This window comes from Gymnodraco acuticeps, unplaced genomic scaffold (assembly GCF_902827175.1).
Source record: "Gymnodraco acuticeps unplaced genomic scaffold, fGymAcu1.1, whole genome shotgun sequence".
Taxonomy (NCBI): domain Eukaryota; kingdom Metazoa; phylum Chordata; class Actinopteri; order Perciformes; family Bathydraconidae; genus Gymnodraco; species Gymnodraco acuticeps.
The window spans coordinates 7,653,980-7,672,644 of NW_022992351.1; the positions used below are offsets into that span (position 1 = coordinate 7,653,980).

An 18,665-nucleotide genomic window follows, 5' to 3' on the forward strand; every position below is an offset into this window, starting at 1 on the left:
GAATTCAATTACTTTTTTCTAAATATATGTACTGACCTTTAAATGGCTTAGTGAGACAGACTTCTGCACATTGTAATTCCTTTGTGTCTGAGGTCGACGGTTCGTGTATGTGTTCCGGGAGGGGAGGGGGGGGGGGGTCTCAGTAGACGAAGGATTTGGTTTACCCTGAAGCACTGTATGGCCTGCGTTTTGAGTGTGCGTGTATTAACTATTATAGTATAGTGAGTGTATATATGTATGGGATATATATATATATATACGCACACATATCACATATGTCATTTTCATATGTTGGATATTTTGGACATGCTATAGTTCATTTTTATTATGTTTTTCAACTTCTGTTATGTACTATATATTCTTTTGTTTTTTTTCTGACAAGGCAAGGCAAGTTTATTTATATAGCACTTTTCAACACAAGGCAATTCAAAGTGCTTTACAAAAAATGAAAGAGATTAATTAATTAAAAAAAAAAAATGTTTACTATACTATGTGTTTTTTCTGGTATTAACAAAATAGTGTTGTATGCTACGTATGTTTATACAGTCTATGGTTGTATGTCAAGAAAAGATCTGAAAAAAACAAGTTAGTATAGTATGTCGAAAATATAATCAAAAAAACATAGTATACTATGTCGGAAATGTAAGCATAGTATAGTAAAACATTTATATTATATTTTAATAAAAATATATTAGAAAAAAGTCATAGTACGGTATTAAAAAAAACGTCAGATAAAACAACATAGTATAGTACTTTGAAAAGAACACCATCTTTAACTATGTCATAAAAGAAGTCAGTATCAGTATCAAAGTTACTGAGGAAACGACATAGTATAGTATGTCATTAATAAAAGTCATAGTATAGTATTTTGAAAAGTAAAGTATGTCATAAAAAAAAGTCTTTCAGTTTCATGTCAGGAAAAGAAAGTAATTTTTCATAAAAATGTATGTAATTAAAAAGTATTTGAATAGTATATTATGTTAAGTCATATTGTAAAAATATGTACTGGAAGAATGATTTAATGTATCTTTTGTTGGCGTGTACACTATGTTTGAAAGGTGCTGAAGTAGCAACAATTCAGTTTGACAGGAGGTGTGTGAGCGATGCCACATGTCTTCATATACACTATAATGTGCGTGTGTGGGTTAGTCTGTGCATTAGTAGAGAAGGATCCATACGACAGATTGACAGATATACAGACAGATGCTTAGATGGCCGTCAGGACAGAAACGCCCAGCCTGTCTCCATTCCCAGGATCTGTGTGCGAACTGTGTGAACACACACACACACACACACACACACACACACACACACACATACACACATACTGCACATCCACAATCTGTCAGCCCATTTTACTTTTCTCCATCACACACACTCACAGCTGTCAGACAAGCTCCTGCTGCGCTATAGGAGGGGGGTCAAAGTTTGTCCCAAATATCACATCCAATCCTTTGTGCTCTTTCTGACCGGCTGGAGTTCAGTCATTACCGTGAACAAAGAACTGTGCAGAAAACATCGTTAGTTTTATGGAAAAATTTAATCTTACTGTAATTCTGGGTGTGGCTGCTTTGCCTTAAATGTACATGCATTTAGTAACAGTCAGAAAACGACTTATCTTTGACTGAAGCATGTTATTTCGTTTCACCCAGATTTTTTAAATCCACAAAAAACAAGACTCCTACCTACCTATTTATTTATTTATTGTTTCATTTTCTCCTATTGTGAGTATAAAAATAAGTGTACATTTCATTTGAATGGCGAGGATTAAAGCCACAGCACCTATAGGCAAACCAGAATAAATAGGATGAATAAATCCAACCCACAATTTGCATAAAACATGGTTTATTTGCTAAATCCCACACACATTTTACTGACACACACACACTGCAGTCCGCGTGAATTTTTCAATAGACTTGCTATTAAATTATTAACGCACATTAAATATGAATTGCACATGGTGGGTGCAGGCTTGATCCTATGGACATCCACTAGTCACAAGGGCACTTAACCACGAAACAGACCTTATACTCAGAGAAATCTCTGTTTTTTCACATCGGTAGAATTGTGTGAACCATAGAGGATAAAAAAAACAACACTCATTGCACTACAGGCCAGGGGGTAAAAAAGTCCCCAGGGAACCTTTAAGTGTGTGCACTCCAAACTGGCAGGCATCGATGGAAAATAAGGAAAATAAACAATACATGACATCACAACATGTTATAATGCAAAACTCCAACTCTAACATTTGTTACTGGGAAATACTGCAGTAACCCTAGTGTGCTAGCAATCATGCAGTTTGCATAGTAACACTTTACCTTTTGGCCTATATACATTTAGTGCAATGCTATGTTTTTTCATTTAAATGGTATTTTTTAATTTTAGTAGAAGTTATTTTGACCTGTTGGTGACGCAAGATAAAACCTGGTGGAAGTACAGAAAACGAAAACAGCCATGATGGCAACGACAGGGTTTAGAAAATGGACCGAGAAAAGAAAGACATCAGACACAGATATTGTGAAGAAACCATCCCTTTATTGGTGTAAAGCAGTCCCATCCAAGTTAGGGTGAACAGATTAAACACAGTCAGTGCTCAAACAGACCAAACCAGAGTTCGTCCACACCCTGCTGGATATAGTGGGGGGGGGGGGGGGGTTACAGAGTCGTATGGGTGCAGACCTGTGAGCCTGCACCAAAAAACTGACAGGGGTTCCACAGAAAATATAAAAAAGATTTCACTTTACTCCAAATCACATTCACTGCTTTACTGAAACACTACAGCAGTACCAGAACTTTCTCTGGGCGGTAGGAAAGGGTTGGAGGGGATATGTGTGTGTGACGGGGTCACAGTGATGACAGTTAAAGAGAAAACCAGGTTATATTTTTTTTTATTATTTAAAAACCAATGCTAGAGGTTGTTTTACGAGGAGGAGAGCGTGAGTGGGCCGGAAGTGTGTCCCCTCCCTCTGTGTTGTTTGATGTCTCCATGGTGATCACCAGGTAACCACGGAGTCCTTTGCCATGTTGCTGCTGCTGCCACCGCTGCAACGTGTTTACTTGGCGTTGGCGGCGCCGCTGAGCATCTTCCGGACTGCCTGAGTGATGCCGTCGCGGTCGATGCCGAAGATCCGGAGCAGCTCTGCGGGCTTCCCGCTGCGGGGCACCTGGGAGACGGCCAGGCGCTGCACGGTGAAGCCGGTCTCGTTCACGACAGCTGCACACACCGCCTCACCTATCCCACCTAAGGAATCAGAAAATAAGAAAGGGTTAGTTCACCAGATGTACAGAACAAAAGCATTGGTACTTGTGGGTTATCTGTTATCCAATGCTTTTTCTACCATTTCTGTCTTTGTTCTTCTTTTGTTTTCCACACTGTCATCTTAAATCTCTCACACCCTAACGGACGGTTGAGCTGCAGTGATGTGATGTGGACTGACAGGACAGACTACGCCCTCCCTCCACTTTCTCACTCCTCCTCCTTCACCCCCAGTCTCTTACCTCCCTCTATCCTCCCCTCTTTTTTCTCAAAACTGTCATTCAAACATTTCTGATTGAGTGAACATGAAAGCTGAGACTGATTCACTAATACATTCTCCCCAACCCTTGGTTGATATACTAGCTGGGAACTAGTGTGTACAAAAGAGAGACAGAGAAAGACATGCGCTGTATCATTTAGGTACCCACTGTACTACAGAAAATAAACATTATCGATCAGACTTTTTATTATAGCAATACAAAAAATCCTTTACATTACATGACCAGGGAAAGAGGAAACAGTTCACAAAAGGACTCAACTTCTACTTCCTTCATTTAACCTCATCTCCAAAATACAATTAAAATTGGTTTGGAGGAAACGGGTAGTGATACTGGGCTTCCCCCTCTTCCCTGCACCATCTTCCACCCTCTGCTAAGTGCCAACACACACATATAAATCAAAATTAAACGGTCAGGTTCATCCGAATATTGGTGTTTGCATGTTTGTGTGTGTGGAGGAGAGACAAAGAAAAGCAAATTCTATACATCTGTCATGCTGGTACTGAATGTAGGTCAGCGAGAGCCCAAAGGCTGGAGCTGAAATTAAGAAACCCTGACAGGCTCTCCCAGCTCCCCCGCCTCCCTCATGTATTGTTTTCATCCATTTCACCTTCTCTGTATCTTACATCTCGCTCCGCAACTTTCACCCCCAATCTCTACTGTACTGTACAGCATCCTTACACCCCCCACCCCCCCATGCGCAGATTCCATCTTCCTCACAGCTTCTCCATCTGCAGACAGACCTTTGTCTGCCCCAGGCTTTTTATTCATGAGAAACAAACACACAAGCGAAAGCACAACAATCGTTAAGCCTGCTAGTTAGAGCTGCGTATTGTTGTCATGAATTCCACACGGATGCAACTGTACAGATTTTAATTGGACATAATTAACTAGATTGTGCAGTAGTGTGGGACTACATTGCTCTACATTATTTGTGTCTGTCAAAAAGTATGATGTTTAATTAAAGAACGTCAGTGTGTCCGGAAATCGAAGTATTTGGGGAATTGAGAATACTTGGAGAGCATTTCTGGCGTTTTATGATTATGGTATATTTATCAATGGGACATTATAAACATAAATCCATGATAAATCATGACTTCAAGGACCAAATGCAATTCTTAACTATATGACCTCGCTGTAAAGTTTAACATTTTTGAGTTTTCCATTACATATATTGAAGTGTTGAGTGGAAACAGATATGTGAAAGTTGGATCTTAGATGTTGTAGGCTAACATATTTGTGGGTCATGTGTTACTCCTCACCTTCGTGGTAGTGGTCCTCCACTGTGATGATGCGTCCTCTGGTGGCCCTGGCGTTGTCGATGATGGTCTTGGAGTCCAGAGGTTTGATGGTGAACGGGTCGATCACACGGATGTTAATTCTCTCTGAAGGAAGAGAGAGGAAAGTAGAGGATCAGTCAAACTGCTGGTTGATAGAAGACTGTACACATTCACGTGACATGGGTTTGCTTTCTTTATACCTTTCTTCAGCTGTTCAGCGGCGGCCAGAGCCTCGTGGAGGGTCACTCCGGCTCCGATCACAGTCACCTGGTCGTCATTGGTCTTATACACAACCTGAGCGGAAGGGGAAGAGATATTTATATGGATAAATGTGGTGTTAGTGATAATTAGGGATTAAAAACAGAACGCAGCTACAAACCTTAGCCTGACCAACATGGAAGTCCTCGTTGCAGCTGTAGATGATGTTGTTCTCTGGGCGGCTTGTTCGGATGAAACACAAACCCTGAAACCAACCAGAAATAATTTACCTGAGTATTTACATGAGGACTAATTTACATGTGTACTTTTTTAACTAACTTTATCTCAATCTAAATATAATGTTTTTTTTCTTACTCTACTCTACACATTTAAACATTTTTTCCCCTTATTTCCTTTTTACAGGTGACTATTGGTACCTTTGTGTTGGCGGCGAGCTCCACAGCCTTCTCAGTGGAGACACCATCGCTAGGGTAGAAGATGGTTGCCGTGGGAATGGCCCTAAACAAGGCCAAATCCTCCAGACCCATCTGAGAGGGCCCGTCCTCACCTGAACACACACACATATCAGCACCAAAAGTCAGGAAGAGTCACGATAACATGTTTATTGTTCATGGGAAAACACATTCTGGTAGACTGGCATGCATTCGGTCAGGAAAGGTGCACATGCAATGTACCTGGAGAAGTGGAGGAGAAGGAGACAGGGGAGGAGGAGGAGGAGGAGGAGAAAGAAAATCAGGCCGCTCTGTCGTCACGTCCATGAAACAGAGACAGTGAGGGGGAGGAGGAGGAGGAGGAAGAGGGCTGATACCAGGAGAGGAAGATGTAAAACAGAATAACAGAGAAGGTAAGAAGTTGGAGTGAAAAAGGTTTTGGATCAGGAAAATGTAAAACTGAGAAATACAAAGGAGTGGTTCAACCCACTGCAGTCAAGTTGAATCTAATCTGATAAAACATTAAAGAATTGTATATCTTCTGCTTAGGTTGATTTTTTACTTGACATGCATTGTGTATATTTTGGATCTAGTTTAACAATTAGAAAAATATTATCAAATGTAAATCAAAATCAAATAAATCGTTAGCAATATAGAGCTTTATATCATCAGCATAACCACGGAAACTTATGCCGTGTTTCCTGAAGACATAAAGGGGACCTAAAATTGAGCCTTGGGGAACACCACAATTCAATTGATAGTCTTTAGATGACTCTTCTTCCATGTGTATAAAAACTGTTAGGTAAGATGTAAGCCAATTAATAACTGTACCAGAAATGCCAACAAGATTGTTCAGTCAACCTAAAATAATTGTATGATCTACAGTTTCAAAAACAGCGTTTAAGTCAAGTACTAAACTACTAAAACCGAGAGCTTGCCCTTGTCTGCATTGCATCTGAGGTAATTTACTTAAGCTGTTTGCTTGCTATTATCAACACTGGTACACTTCAAACAGATTATGAGAATCAATAAAATCATTCAAGTGATTAAAAACATTGTTGTCTATAATTTTACTTAAAAATGGCAAGTTAGATACTGGTCTGTAGTTGTTCAAATTTGAGGCATCTAGATTTGTTTCGCCTGTTTTTGCTTGTTTTCATATATTTCAGTGGGCTAAAAAGCTCCAAAAAAACAATTGTGGACTGGAATTTAAAAAGGAGAAGTGAAAAATAAAAAAGGGTGACAGTGAAATTCACAAAGACATAATGTGGGTTAAAGTGACTTTACGCTAACAACATGTTTGCTCCCCTTCGGTGTTGTCTTATTTTCTTATCTAAATGCCAGTAAAACATCATTATATCCTACAAAATAACCCCAACTGTTAGCAATGATGCACTGTTTAACAGTCTAATGTTGTTCATCACAAGAAATAAAGGAACCTCTGAAAGTTCATAGGATGATTCTTTCGGGTCATGATTGATGGTGAAACGAGAGGCATGAACTGACCAATAGAGACGCCACAGTGGGAGCCGCAGAGGTTGATGTTGCTCTCGGAGATGGCGGCCATGCGGATCTGGTCGTAGGCCCGACTGTAGAAGGTGGCGAAGGTGCTGGCAAACACCACGTTACGGTCCCGCACGGCACAGCCTATCGCCACGCTCACCTGCAGGAGAGAGGAGGAAAATTAGGAGGTGGTACAACATTAGTGAAATACGGCAACATTTTCTACAGACAATCATGGTCCCCTAAGGATACATCCTGCTGACTTTGGTGGTTCCCTAACTTTGAAATGTGTCAGCTTTACCTACGCACAATGTTCACAGCAAAGTAAAAAAAGTCTATACTGCAGTATAAAGAAAAAGGTATTCTCTTATTCTAACTTGTCTGTTTCTCACCATGTTCTGCTCTGCGATGTAGCACTCCACGAAGCGGTTTGGGTGTTCATTCTTGAAAAGCTCGGCAAAGGTCGAGTTCTTGGTGTCTCCATCCAGAGCCACTACGTGGTCGTTGTAGCGGCCCAGCTTGGCCAGAGCCATGCCGTACGCCTTCCTTGTAGCAATCTGGTGAAACAGGGACAAACCAAACAAATCAAAGCTTTGTTGTGCAAAAATGTGAAATGTTTTTCTTTAGTCTGATATCAAACACAATCAAGTCAAGACATCTGAGCTGGTCTTACCTTCTCTCCAGTCTTGTAGCTGGGTGCACTGGGCATGCGGATGTTGCGCAGGCTGACAGGCGATGCATCCTCGACGGGCGGAGAAGGATACAGGCGCTTGTTGCAGCTGACAATACGGCTCTGCATCTCTTTGATCACGCTGTCGGCCATGTCTTTGGGCAGGGGCTTACCGTGCCAACCCATCTTATCCTCAGCCGCTGAAAGACACACAAAAAACAGTGCAGTATGTTATATGACAATGAAAACTAATGACAGAGTTGAGGTAATAAAAACAAAACTTTTTTAACCGGACAAACCTGAAACCTTGTTTGGTCAATGACACTGTACATATGCTGCCAAAAACATACATTTCGTATTTTGAAATCGTATTTGTAGAATTGTTCATTGTTTTTGCCAGTGGTGGAAAGTAACTAACTACATTTGTCAAGAACTTTACCTAAAGGACATTTAGGTCATGGTACTGTTACCTTACTTTAATATTTCCATTTTGTGCTACATTGTGCACTTCATTTTGAAGGGAAATATGTACAAAAAGTATAGCTAAATTGTTGAGATGAGCTTCCGACCCACTTGAGCACTTTAAATGCACTTTGAACTTAAGTTAGATTTGGCATGCATGACTTGTAGTTGTTTTGATGTATTTTAAAATGTTTGTTAAAAAAATCGCAGTACATCTTCCACGCTGACTTATTTATTAAGAACGTTTAGATATCAATGTTGACGCACCTGAAAAATGCATATACTCTGGAAACTAAATTCCTCCTGATGTCCTTCAAACTTAAATATCCTCCACATGCATGTGCATAAAATAAACTAAGGCCACCTGTCACACTCATAACAATTGTACACTTCAGTGAGTCCCCACATACTTCAAATATCAAACGTTTAAAATCGAGAGGCCAGAGGTTTACTGTAAAACAACTCTCACCATTCTGAGAAAAACGTATCTATACAAAGACATACTCCTCTCTTAGACACACACACGTTGCTGTTATAACTCCTTTTTTTAACCTTTCTCTCTTACAAACACACATGGTCATACACGCTGCCCCTTGCTGTTATCACAATAGAAGCACAATGTGCTGCAGCTGCGAGTGTGTCCTACACATTCTGAGGGATTACCGAGTTGATGCAGCTAAAACATGAAAGCGCTGCCTGGATTACAGCGAGTCAGGGCCCCTCTGCACTGGCTGCAGGTCCCTGGGGCGGTAAAAATACTTCTGACCGAAATATTATTACCCGTGGGTTTCACTGAGTTATCAATTAAGAAACAGGCTTTTGAAGCAGGTGAGCGATACATGTCATGGTTTAGAATGTATGATACTCTTAATGGTTTTGCTTGAAATATGTTTCTTCATTTAGTTTGACTTTTCAAAGATACATCCATACATTTTTTAGGAATTTGTGTCTAATTATTTAGCATGTTGGAACTCTCCACATTACAGGATAAAACCACACTGACGTTGGCGTTTGCATAGGGTTGATTACTGTGTGCCTGTGCATTGTACCTGGGATGCCCTTGCCCTTGATAGTCTTGGCAATGATGGCGAGTGGCTGATGGCGGGGCTGACTCAGCACTTTGCACAGCTCCTCCACACTGTGGCCGTCCACAATGATGGCTTGCCAGCTGGGAAATCAGAGGAGAAGAAACGAAAAATGGACTCGACCAGATCAGTTTCTATGAATTGATAAAACACTAGGTTTATTTTCATAAAATAAAACATGCCTACTGGAAATCTTCCATACCTTCCCCCTACTTTATATCGTAGCAGCATGTTAGCGTTTTAGCTCATATCTCTCTATCTTGGATTTAGACAGAAGATTTGACACAACCCAAACTAGCACAGAGCAGTTTACAACATAACACATCTTTGTAAATGTTACAAAAAATGGTTGCTGAAATCAGATTCTGGTTTACAAAGTAACATTGTATCTAATACAAAAATGCTCACAATTTAGGAATAGTTGCCATCATTACTGAATACATGAGGATTTATTCATCCATTATGGAAAGCTGTTAATTCAATTTCATCTGGGTTGTTTACTCAAGTACATGGCACACAATCGCCTCACATTTAGATATTTTTACAAACACCCACCCTCCCGTGCACACCCTCACCCTCTGACTCCCCCCTGCTCACCCAAAGGCCTCGCAGCGTCGCTGGTACTTCTCCACGTGGTGCTGCAGTGGAGTCGGGTCGCTCTGTCCCAGGCGGTTGATGTCCAAAATGGCCACCAGGTTGTCTAGCTGGTAGTACGAGGCGAAGGCCATGGCCTCCCACACCGAGCCCTCGGACATCTCACCATCTCCCAGCAGGCAGAACACCTGATAGCTACAAACAGAAGGGGGAGAGACTTCAGTTCATGTAGAGCAGACAGGAAGAGAGGTTCAATTCTATGGAGGGGTGATTTTCTGTATCAGCTCCAATATCCCTCATCATCTCCTGATCCCTCCTATATGGCTCAATGTGACAGCACCCCTCACACCTAAACACACACAAACACACACTCTGCTCCACTGCGCTCTGATCACCCTCACTAGTTGCTCCCGCGGCGTAACGACTGCTGACAGCTTTCCAGTCAAATAGACACATTCATTAAAGCTGGAAGATAGGCCGAGACACGCCACATTACACCACACATTCCGAACCCGAGAAAACACACGGCAGAGAGAGAAAGGAGAGGGATTTCACAGAGGTGGAGATGGAGAGAGATAGAGAGGATCATATTTAAGACTGGAGGGAAAAGCATTAATAACCACTTAGACAGATATCTTAAGGTTATGGTTATTAAATGTGTCTGCTGAAACGTTCCAAAAGACCCAATTCTGAAAAAAATGTCAGCTTGTGTTCAGTGTTCCAGTCTCTAAATATAATAAGTACATAAACATTCAAATAAAGAGAGGTGATTAGTTGTTGTGCCTGATCATTTCAGCATCCAAGTTTGAAACTATAATTTATTTTAACAGCAGGTTAGTAAGCTATAAAGTGAAACTAAAATTGTAATCAAGTCACATTCAAGAGTTTAATTTTTATTTTGAACTGAACAGGAGTATTATGAATGCAGCGCTCTGAAGAAACCACAGTGTAAGGGTACCCTTTCATTTGACTCTATTCCTTTTTATTACACTGAACAAAAATATAAATGCAACACTTTTGTTTTTGCTCCCATTTTTCATGAGATTAACTCAAAGATCTAAAACATTTTCTATAAACACAAAATAACCATTTCTCTCAAATATTGTTCACAAATTTGAAAGAATCTGTGAAAGTGAGCACTTCTCCTTTGCCGAGATAATCCATCTCACCTCACAGGTGTGGCATATCAAGATGCTGATTAGACAGCATGATTATTGCACAGGTGTGCCTTAGGCTGGCCACAATAAAAGGCCACTCTGAAACGTACAGTTTTGCTTTATTGGGGGGGTCTGGGGGGGTCCGAAAACCAGTCAGTATCTGGTGTGAGGGGTAGAGGTAGGGTTAGTGGTAGGGTTAGGGTTAGGTTTAGGGTAATGTTGTGAATCGAGTGGCCTGTGTTCGTCGTCCATAACATACCATAACCCCACCACCACCATGGGCCACTCGATTCACAACATTAAATAACCCTGCATGTGTGTGTGTGTGTGTGTGTGTGTGTGTGTTAACATGAATAGCCCGCACCCCGACCAGCATCACTGTGCAGATCTGTGATTGGCAGAGAGACGGGGGATGCTTGAGTGACACACTCAGCACCCTATACAGCGTCGCTACAATACAATGCTAAATATTCCTGCAGCTGCACTCCAGGTTGTGTGTTTCTGCCTAAAATAGGAGTTGATATGGTTGCCATTCTGCAGTTTTTGCCACATATTATGTTATGAAAGCATTGATGCAGCCTCTTAAAGTGACTTCTGAGCGGCTGTGTTGCAGTGAATTAGCTTGACAGGCTTTTCCCAGCATCTCAGGGGAAATACGTACGCCCTCGCACGCACAACCGTACACAGCGACATGCACGGTGTATAAAATATAAAAGAACTGCGTGGGATTTTTGCGTTTTTATTGCGAGAGGATGATAAAGGGTGAGGCAGGGAGTTGAGGGAGGAGCCGTACTCTTGCATGTGTGATTATTAGAGCAGAAACAATCGAGTGCACACAGAATGCAGAGTGAGAGATATCAAGGGCAGCCAACTCTGACTGCAAATGTGACGTTCCCCAAACGGCTTTTTCACTGCGTCTGTTGTGTGTAAAAATACAAAATTGCCTTTGAGTCCGTCTCTCTCTGTTTGGTTTACAATGAAATATGTAAACCATGTTCCTGAAAATCAGCCAAGGCGCTTTTGCATCATAGGCCTATGCATTTTCTATGAAATGTGAATGGCATGCGGACCTCTCTTGCCCTTGCTTTTGTTGGAGTGGAAACCATGTGGCGCTTTCTAGATCACGCTAGAACAAAGGAGACACGAGGACTGACCGGCCACACGGCTAACATTCAGCTGAGCCGGAGATAACCCCTGGAATTGTTATCCATTGGGATGTAAATACGTTTTATAAAGAAATACAACAAAAGAAACCGATGGATATTGTTCATCAAATGAAAAAAATCTATCTTAATATTTTAATCAAACAAAGGAATCCCCATCATCAATTTTCCCCCCTCACTTTACCTCTTTCTGGAGTGGTTCTTGATCTAACTGGACTGATATGATTGTAGAACTGATCAGAGGTCAGATCCCCTGGCTCTCTGAGCGCTGGCCTAAATGACCAGACCTGTCAGGTAAGCTTTGATCCAAATGTTTTAAATGTCACATGTCAGCATGGTTCAGTGCAGCGTGCGTTATGTCATGCATCATTTCATACTGTCTACCTGTGTGCAGAAGCAAGCTGGCCTGCTGCTTTGCTCAATGTCAGGGAGTCTCTGTGTTACAATTTGTGTGCGTGTGTTTTGTGAATGTTACCTGGCCTTGTCAAAGTATTTTCCGGTGTAGGCCATCCCACAGGCGGCTCCCAGCCCCTGACCCAGAGATCCAGTGGCCACATCCACAAACTGCTGCTTCTGTTAACACACACACACACACACACACACACACACACACACACACACACACACACACACACACACAACACACACACACACACACACACACACACACACACACACACACACACACACACACACACACACACACACACACACACACACACCACACACACACACACACACACACACACACACACACACACACACACACACACACACACCACAACACACACATCAGCAGAGAACAAGACTGCATACACAGAAACCATGAAGTACAGTGGATGTTTTTTCTGAGAATTCCTAACGTGCAAGAAGAAGAAAGAATGTGGTGCGACAGTCTGCAGTGTGTCAGTATCTGGGTTGATGTGAACACAGCGTCTTATTAATGTCTGCAGAGGAGGAGAAAGGAGCAGAGGACGGACCGTCTCTGTCACACAACATCATCTTTGTCTGTTATCTGTGAGTGTGTTCATGTCTCTGTATGAACAGAATGTGCATGAAACCTTATGGATGGCAGAAAAATATATGTTTTATTCTTATTCCCTGTCCTAATTATCTTGCACCCTGTTCTGAACCACAGTGTGAAAGCTCATTTCCTCTGTATGTCACTGAAATATTCAAACCCTTTCTAGCAGGAAAAGTACACTACCCTAAATTGCTGAAAGGAAGATTTTTAAATGCTGCATATTTTAACAACTCAGTATGGCTACCACCAGTGACACACATTTCCTTGGCAATGTCATATAAATATTTTAAGATTCTTAGATGCGGTCAAAGGGTTTGCCCAAAGCTCGAGTTTGACAGACGGCTTCATGCTCGCCAGGCTGGGAGCAAAGTCAAATGTAACCTTTAGCACAAAAACGTTTGCAATATGATCTTTGAGTTTGTAAAAGATATCAAGAAACAGATAAGGGAACTGTTTTGAAGTCAGAAAGATTCAAATGTGATAATGGTTGAAGAGTGAGCTGTGAATGAAGCCTTAATGTTCATTTACTGGTATAGCCCTATTTTAAAAATTAGTTTCTACATGGACATCTAATGACTTTCCAAAGACCAGTTAAATACTGCATATGGCAGGGGTCTGGGTTTTTATGTTTTCTCAATGTTTCCTGCAGGCCTCACCGGCACTGGGTGTCCCTCCAGGATGGAGTCCACCTTGCGGAGGTTGAGGAGCTCGTTCTCCTTCAGGTAGCCCGTCTCCGCCCACACGGCGTACAGCATGGGGGCTGCATGACCCTGAGGAGGCAGAGGTCAAAGGTCATAGTTAGAGAGATAACATCACACACTGGAAACCTGTTTCTGGGTGCTGCAGTTTTATAAATCGCTCAACAATATAAGATGCAGTTTTTGTCATTTTCTCTCCTCATGTACATTTTCTGCACGCCTGAAAACAGGTTATCATGCATAATATTGTGATAATAAGTTTCTCTGCATTGAGTGCTTTAAGTAAAGTTATATAATTACTGAGGTATAATGCATTAAAACATTTATTATAATGATATAATGATTTAAAAAATGTGTTATGTTATAAAGCATTGTTAATATTAATGATAGCTTATTATAACAATGATGATAAATTATTAGCAAATGTAATGCATTATAAGTATGTTTTTTAAAGCACTGGCACCTTATAAATATCAAACACTATTAAAAAATGCATGAGGGCTTGCATAACACATGCGCATTTTCACAAGATGTGTATTAAATTATAAGTAGGTCATGGTGTCGCTGGGCATTCATAGGAGGAACACCTTCTGTGTGTGTGTGTGTGTGTGTGTGTGTGTACCTTGGAGAGGATGAAGCGGTCGCTGTTGGGGTTTCGGGGGTCTTCAGGTCGGTATTTCATGGTATGAAAGAACAGCACAGACATGATCTCTGATACGCTGCAACATGATGTGGGATGACTGCAAACAAAAAGGAATTAGACACACTGAAAATCAAATGAAAAACTTGATGTGCCCCCTGCTTCCACTGTTGTACTCCAAAAGCACACATATGCAGAAAAAGGGATTAAAACTAGAAGTCAAGCTGGACACTTTGTCAACGTGGATGTAGAGGGTTAATTCATGCCAGTCCCACTGTAGTCAGAGTTATGTAAGACAGACAGTATGCTAGTGAGACTGACTTTATCAGGGTCAGACAAGCAGTATGTAAATATACAGTGTTCTCGCTGTCTAACATAGTGGTTCCCAAATGGTGTGCCGTGAGGCAAGTCCGGGTGTGCCGTGGGATTTTGTGACAACCATACATTATTATTGCAATATACAACTACACAACAAATAATTATTTTTTATTTACTATATCAGTACTTTGTAGGTTTATATGTACGTAATCTGCGCGATTTGCGCGTCCACATCTCCACGTGCAGTGCTGCATTAACATGGCTGAGTCAGTGATAACTTTCGAGGGGTGGAGGTATGCCCATTATTTTTGAGTTCGTCCGAAGAATAGACAGGAATGTGACGGTGAGGTGCAAACTGTGTCCAGGAAAAAATCTGTTATCCACTGCTGTAAACACCACGTCAAACCTCAACAAGCACCTGCAAAGAACACATGCTAAAGTGAAGCTAGCGTACAAGCTATTTGTTGTTTGTTTATATCACGTAGTCTGTTCTTCTTCTCTGTCTTCCGGTTGTTGCCTGTTTTGAATGACAAATACACACTACCGCCGCCTGCTGGTAAGGAAAGTTATTGCCACTCACGCATGCGCAGTTCGTACGTGCTCGGCGAGTAAAGTAACGAGTTACTTTATGTAGATAGTAACGAAGTAGTGCTATATTACTTTTAAAAATAAAGTAATATGTAATATATTACATTTTTTTAGTAACGACCCCATCTCTGGAGTTGGCGTTCTCTACTATGATTTACATGAAGAACAACAGGAGGTCACGGCTCTGTTGAACAGGACTTGCGAGTGGCTCTTTCCTCAGTGCCACCAAGGATTACAAAATTCTGCGCGCCCCGACAGGCAGATGTATCTCACTAATTTGTAAGTCGGCAAAAATATTTACAATAGCACATGTTTCAATGCTGATTGCTGAAATGTTACATTTATAATTTGTAGTTCAGAACCATGGACAATGCAGCTTCCTTGCATTGACAGTTCTCTGTGCTGAATTTCCTTTGCCTCATTTTTAATTTTGTGACCTGTCTGGTTTAAATGAGTGTGTTGCTGCTTTGATGAAACCTAATTTGATAAAGTTTCAAATTAATTTCTGAAATATTTTGTTAATAAATATTTCATGAGTAATATAGTTGTCTTTGTCACATTTTATTTGGCATTAGTAAATATTTATGCACATTTACAGATATTTTACATGATATGAGTGATAACACGTGTTATAAGGGCTATTTTGCACAATAGGGGTGCATTGAGATTTTTACTTGTCCTTTGGTGTGCCTTGGGCACAAAAAGTTTGGGAACCACTGGTCTAACACACACAAGAAGTGTACATACATTTGGAGGAAGCCCCCCTCTCTTATACATGCACACATACAGACATAATTCAAACTGTAGTACCACACAGTAATGCCAAGACCTTTTAACATGTGGTTATGATGTTTTATTTGTCAAATGTTGTTATTCTGTTTACTTTCAAACCACATGCCTATAATACCTCACTCAGGCCTCTTCCATGAAGGGCATTGTCCTTACTTTGCTGAAAAGGGAAAAAGTGAACAAATAATGAAAAAAATGAATAAAAGCAAAAATCCTAAAGGACATGATAAATAGATGTCATGTTTGATGACAGGATATGAGGTGAGCGATGCAACGTGACCACTGGCTGTGATAAAAGAATGGAATAAATTAAACATGAATATAAGCCAAAAATGTAAGCTACATACAGTAAGCATGTTTCAGTGATCAAACTGGAATTGCATTATTGAACATCTTATGATTGACTTTGAATCAGCTACTTAAGGTTTAGTCTACTCATTGAGAGTCTCTGAATTGATTTAAAGAAAAGTAGTGCTCAGTCAAAAATCATCAATAACTACAGAAAACACGAATAAGAGAAGCAAAACGAGGGCAATAAACACAGTTACTGCAGGTCAAACATCTCCAATGCAACTAATAAATACAACATATTTATACCGTGTAGCATTCGACACGTGGGATATTGGAATAAATTGGAATAAAATAAAAAGCACACACAGGAACATTTCCACTGTCTTACATTTTATTCTTTAATCTGTTATTTTCTTTCACTTGCAATTTTATTTTGAAATGTCTCATTGGACCTATGTAAATATAGCTAATTGACGTTGGTGGGACGACTCGCATCGGCGCGGGGAGGCAGCAGCGCGCGCTCCCCGGACCGCTGCCTGCACGAGAGCATGTACCGCTCGAGCCCCTGCCCCTCCTCTAAACGACCAGCGTACGCAAAGGGTTAAGAGTGAGCGGAACACTGTGCACCTGCAGCAATGTATGCCGAACCAAATACGACCCTATGTTTTAAATAGTGCACGGTATTGAAGGGGCGGTTTTACAAAAATAAAAAAGTCAGTTTAATTTAATTTCATGAGTATCATATCCCTCAGAAATTATCGTAAATCATGCAAATTAGATTAACTCTGATCCTTAACACCTTGCAAGCCTACTTTCTTGACAAGTGCGTAAATTACGCACAATGCATTTTGGCACACAACTATTTTACTTACAATAACATTAGAACATTTAGTCAATTTTTCTACGTCACACTGAGCGCAAATATTCTCACGTGCAGCTTTATTCTGCTGATCCTCCTGCACGCAGTCTGATGGGGACAGTGAGTCGGTCCATCAGGACAAAACGAAAACTGGCTTTGTTGTGTACATTCGCGCCTGCGTTTATAATAATTCAAGTGCATTGATCATATATTAACTGTCCCGGGGCAATAACCTTGTTTTGTTTTGTTTTGCAATACCATATGTTCAGTCTTATTTAATTCCTCCGTGTTCCCCCTCTTACCCGCTGCCAGCTGCAGTTGTCGATTTGATGGAGTTGATCCGGAGCCGGGTCGCGATGTTCCGGAGCGCCTGCACCGTCTGCTGGTCTGGTTTATGGTAGTCCTCCATCTGGCCGATGCAACGTAGAAAGCACACACGTACACACAAATTAAGTTAAAGAGTTAAAAGTCCCCGGTCTGTTGTCACGAGAACAGAGGCGATGGGTGTGCAGCGGACAGTGGCAGGGGTTAAAAAGAGGCAGTGGTTTTGAACCTGACAGACAGGGAGCAGGAGGGGGCGTGTCCGCAAGCAGAGCCTATGAATATGGCTAATCTGGGGCTAAAAGCAGCACACGGTTACTCAAACTGGCACGCATGAGCACATTGAACAGTGGGAGGGCTTTGGGCTGAGACCAAGGCCACACGCACACTCTCACGAGCAGGTGCACGCTCACACAGTCAGGGACGCTCAGCCTCAGGTTCAACATATACAGCTCCATATTGTATCTGATGATGATGATGACACAGTGAAGACATAAGCAGAAGAGTGAAAATAAACGGAAAAAACATATCAAGGAAAGCACTAAAGTTGCAATGTTGCATTTCAAGATTAACTGTTCTCAAAGAGCTGGTATAATGAAATTATATAGGCCCTAGTTCAAAATGTATAATGTAATTTATCGGTATTTTAGTTTATCTTTACATTCAGTCACTATCTGTCACAAACTTCCATCACCATTGAACAATTAATAATGTCTTTCAAATAAATGAGGATTTTCCAAATAGGTTCCGGAAATCAGCTGAAATGCGGTGTTATTGACATTAATAAAAGTTGGAAGGGCAAACATAGACACATATCAGATACAACTAAGTGTGATACAATCCATTTAAACAATTAAGTGTACCTGCCCTGTGACGCTACAGCATTTACGTGATAGAGGAAGGAAGGGTGACATGCAACAGGAAGGATCGCAAATCTTACCTTAATAACATTAATCTTACCTTAATGACATATAAACTGATTAGCTGCAGTAGAGCTCCACCTGAACAGGCACTCACATGACATTCAGGTGAGTAGTCA

At 41.1% G+C, this 18,665-nt stretch overlaps 1 protein-coding gene across 3 annotated transcripts; it reads right to left on the reverse strand.

Annotated features, from left to right (window-relative positions):
* Window positions 1–2,515: 2,515 nt before the first annotated feature.
* On the reverse strand, window positions 2,516–17,826 carry LOC117541728 (transketolase-like). Of its 3 annotated transcripts, none has more exons than XM_034208872.1 (14): window positions 17,608–17,826; window positions 14,443–14,560; window positions 13,779–13,892; window positions 12,574–12,671; window positions 9,782–9,973; window positions 9,149–9,267; window positions 7,641–7,837; window positions 7,360–7,524; window positions 6,971–7,127; window positions 5,450–5,580; window positions 5,194–5,277; window positions 5,015–5,108; window positions 4,797–4,919; window positions 2,516–3,241 (listed from the first exon to the last, which is right to left on the reverse strand). In XM_034208872.1, the coding sequence occupies exons 1-14, from the start codon at window positions 17,712–17,714 to the stop codon at window positions 3,054–3,056; spliced, it is 1,887 nt and encodes a 628-aa protein (XP_034064763.1). In that variant the 5' UTR covers window positions 17,715–17,826; the 3' UTR covers window positions 2,516–3,053. The 3 variants fall into 3 exon arrangements, with proteins under 3 accessions (XP_034064763.1, XP_034064765.1, XP_034064764.1); XM_034208874.1 differs by lacking the exon at window positions 17,608–17,826 and adding an exon at window positions 15,233–15,277; XM_034208873.1 differs by lacking the exon at window positions 17,608–17,826 and adding an exon at window positions 14,966–15,018.
* Window positions 17,827–18,665: the final 839 nt, after the last annotated feature.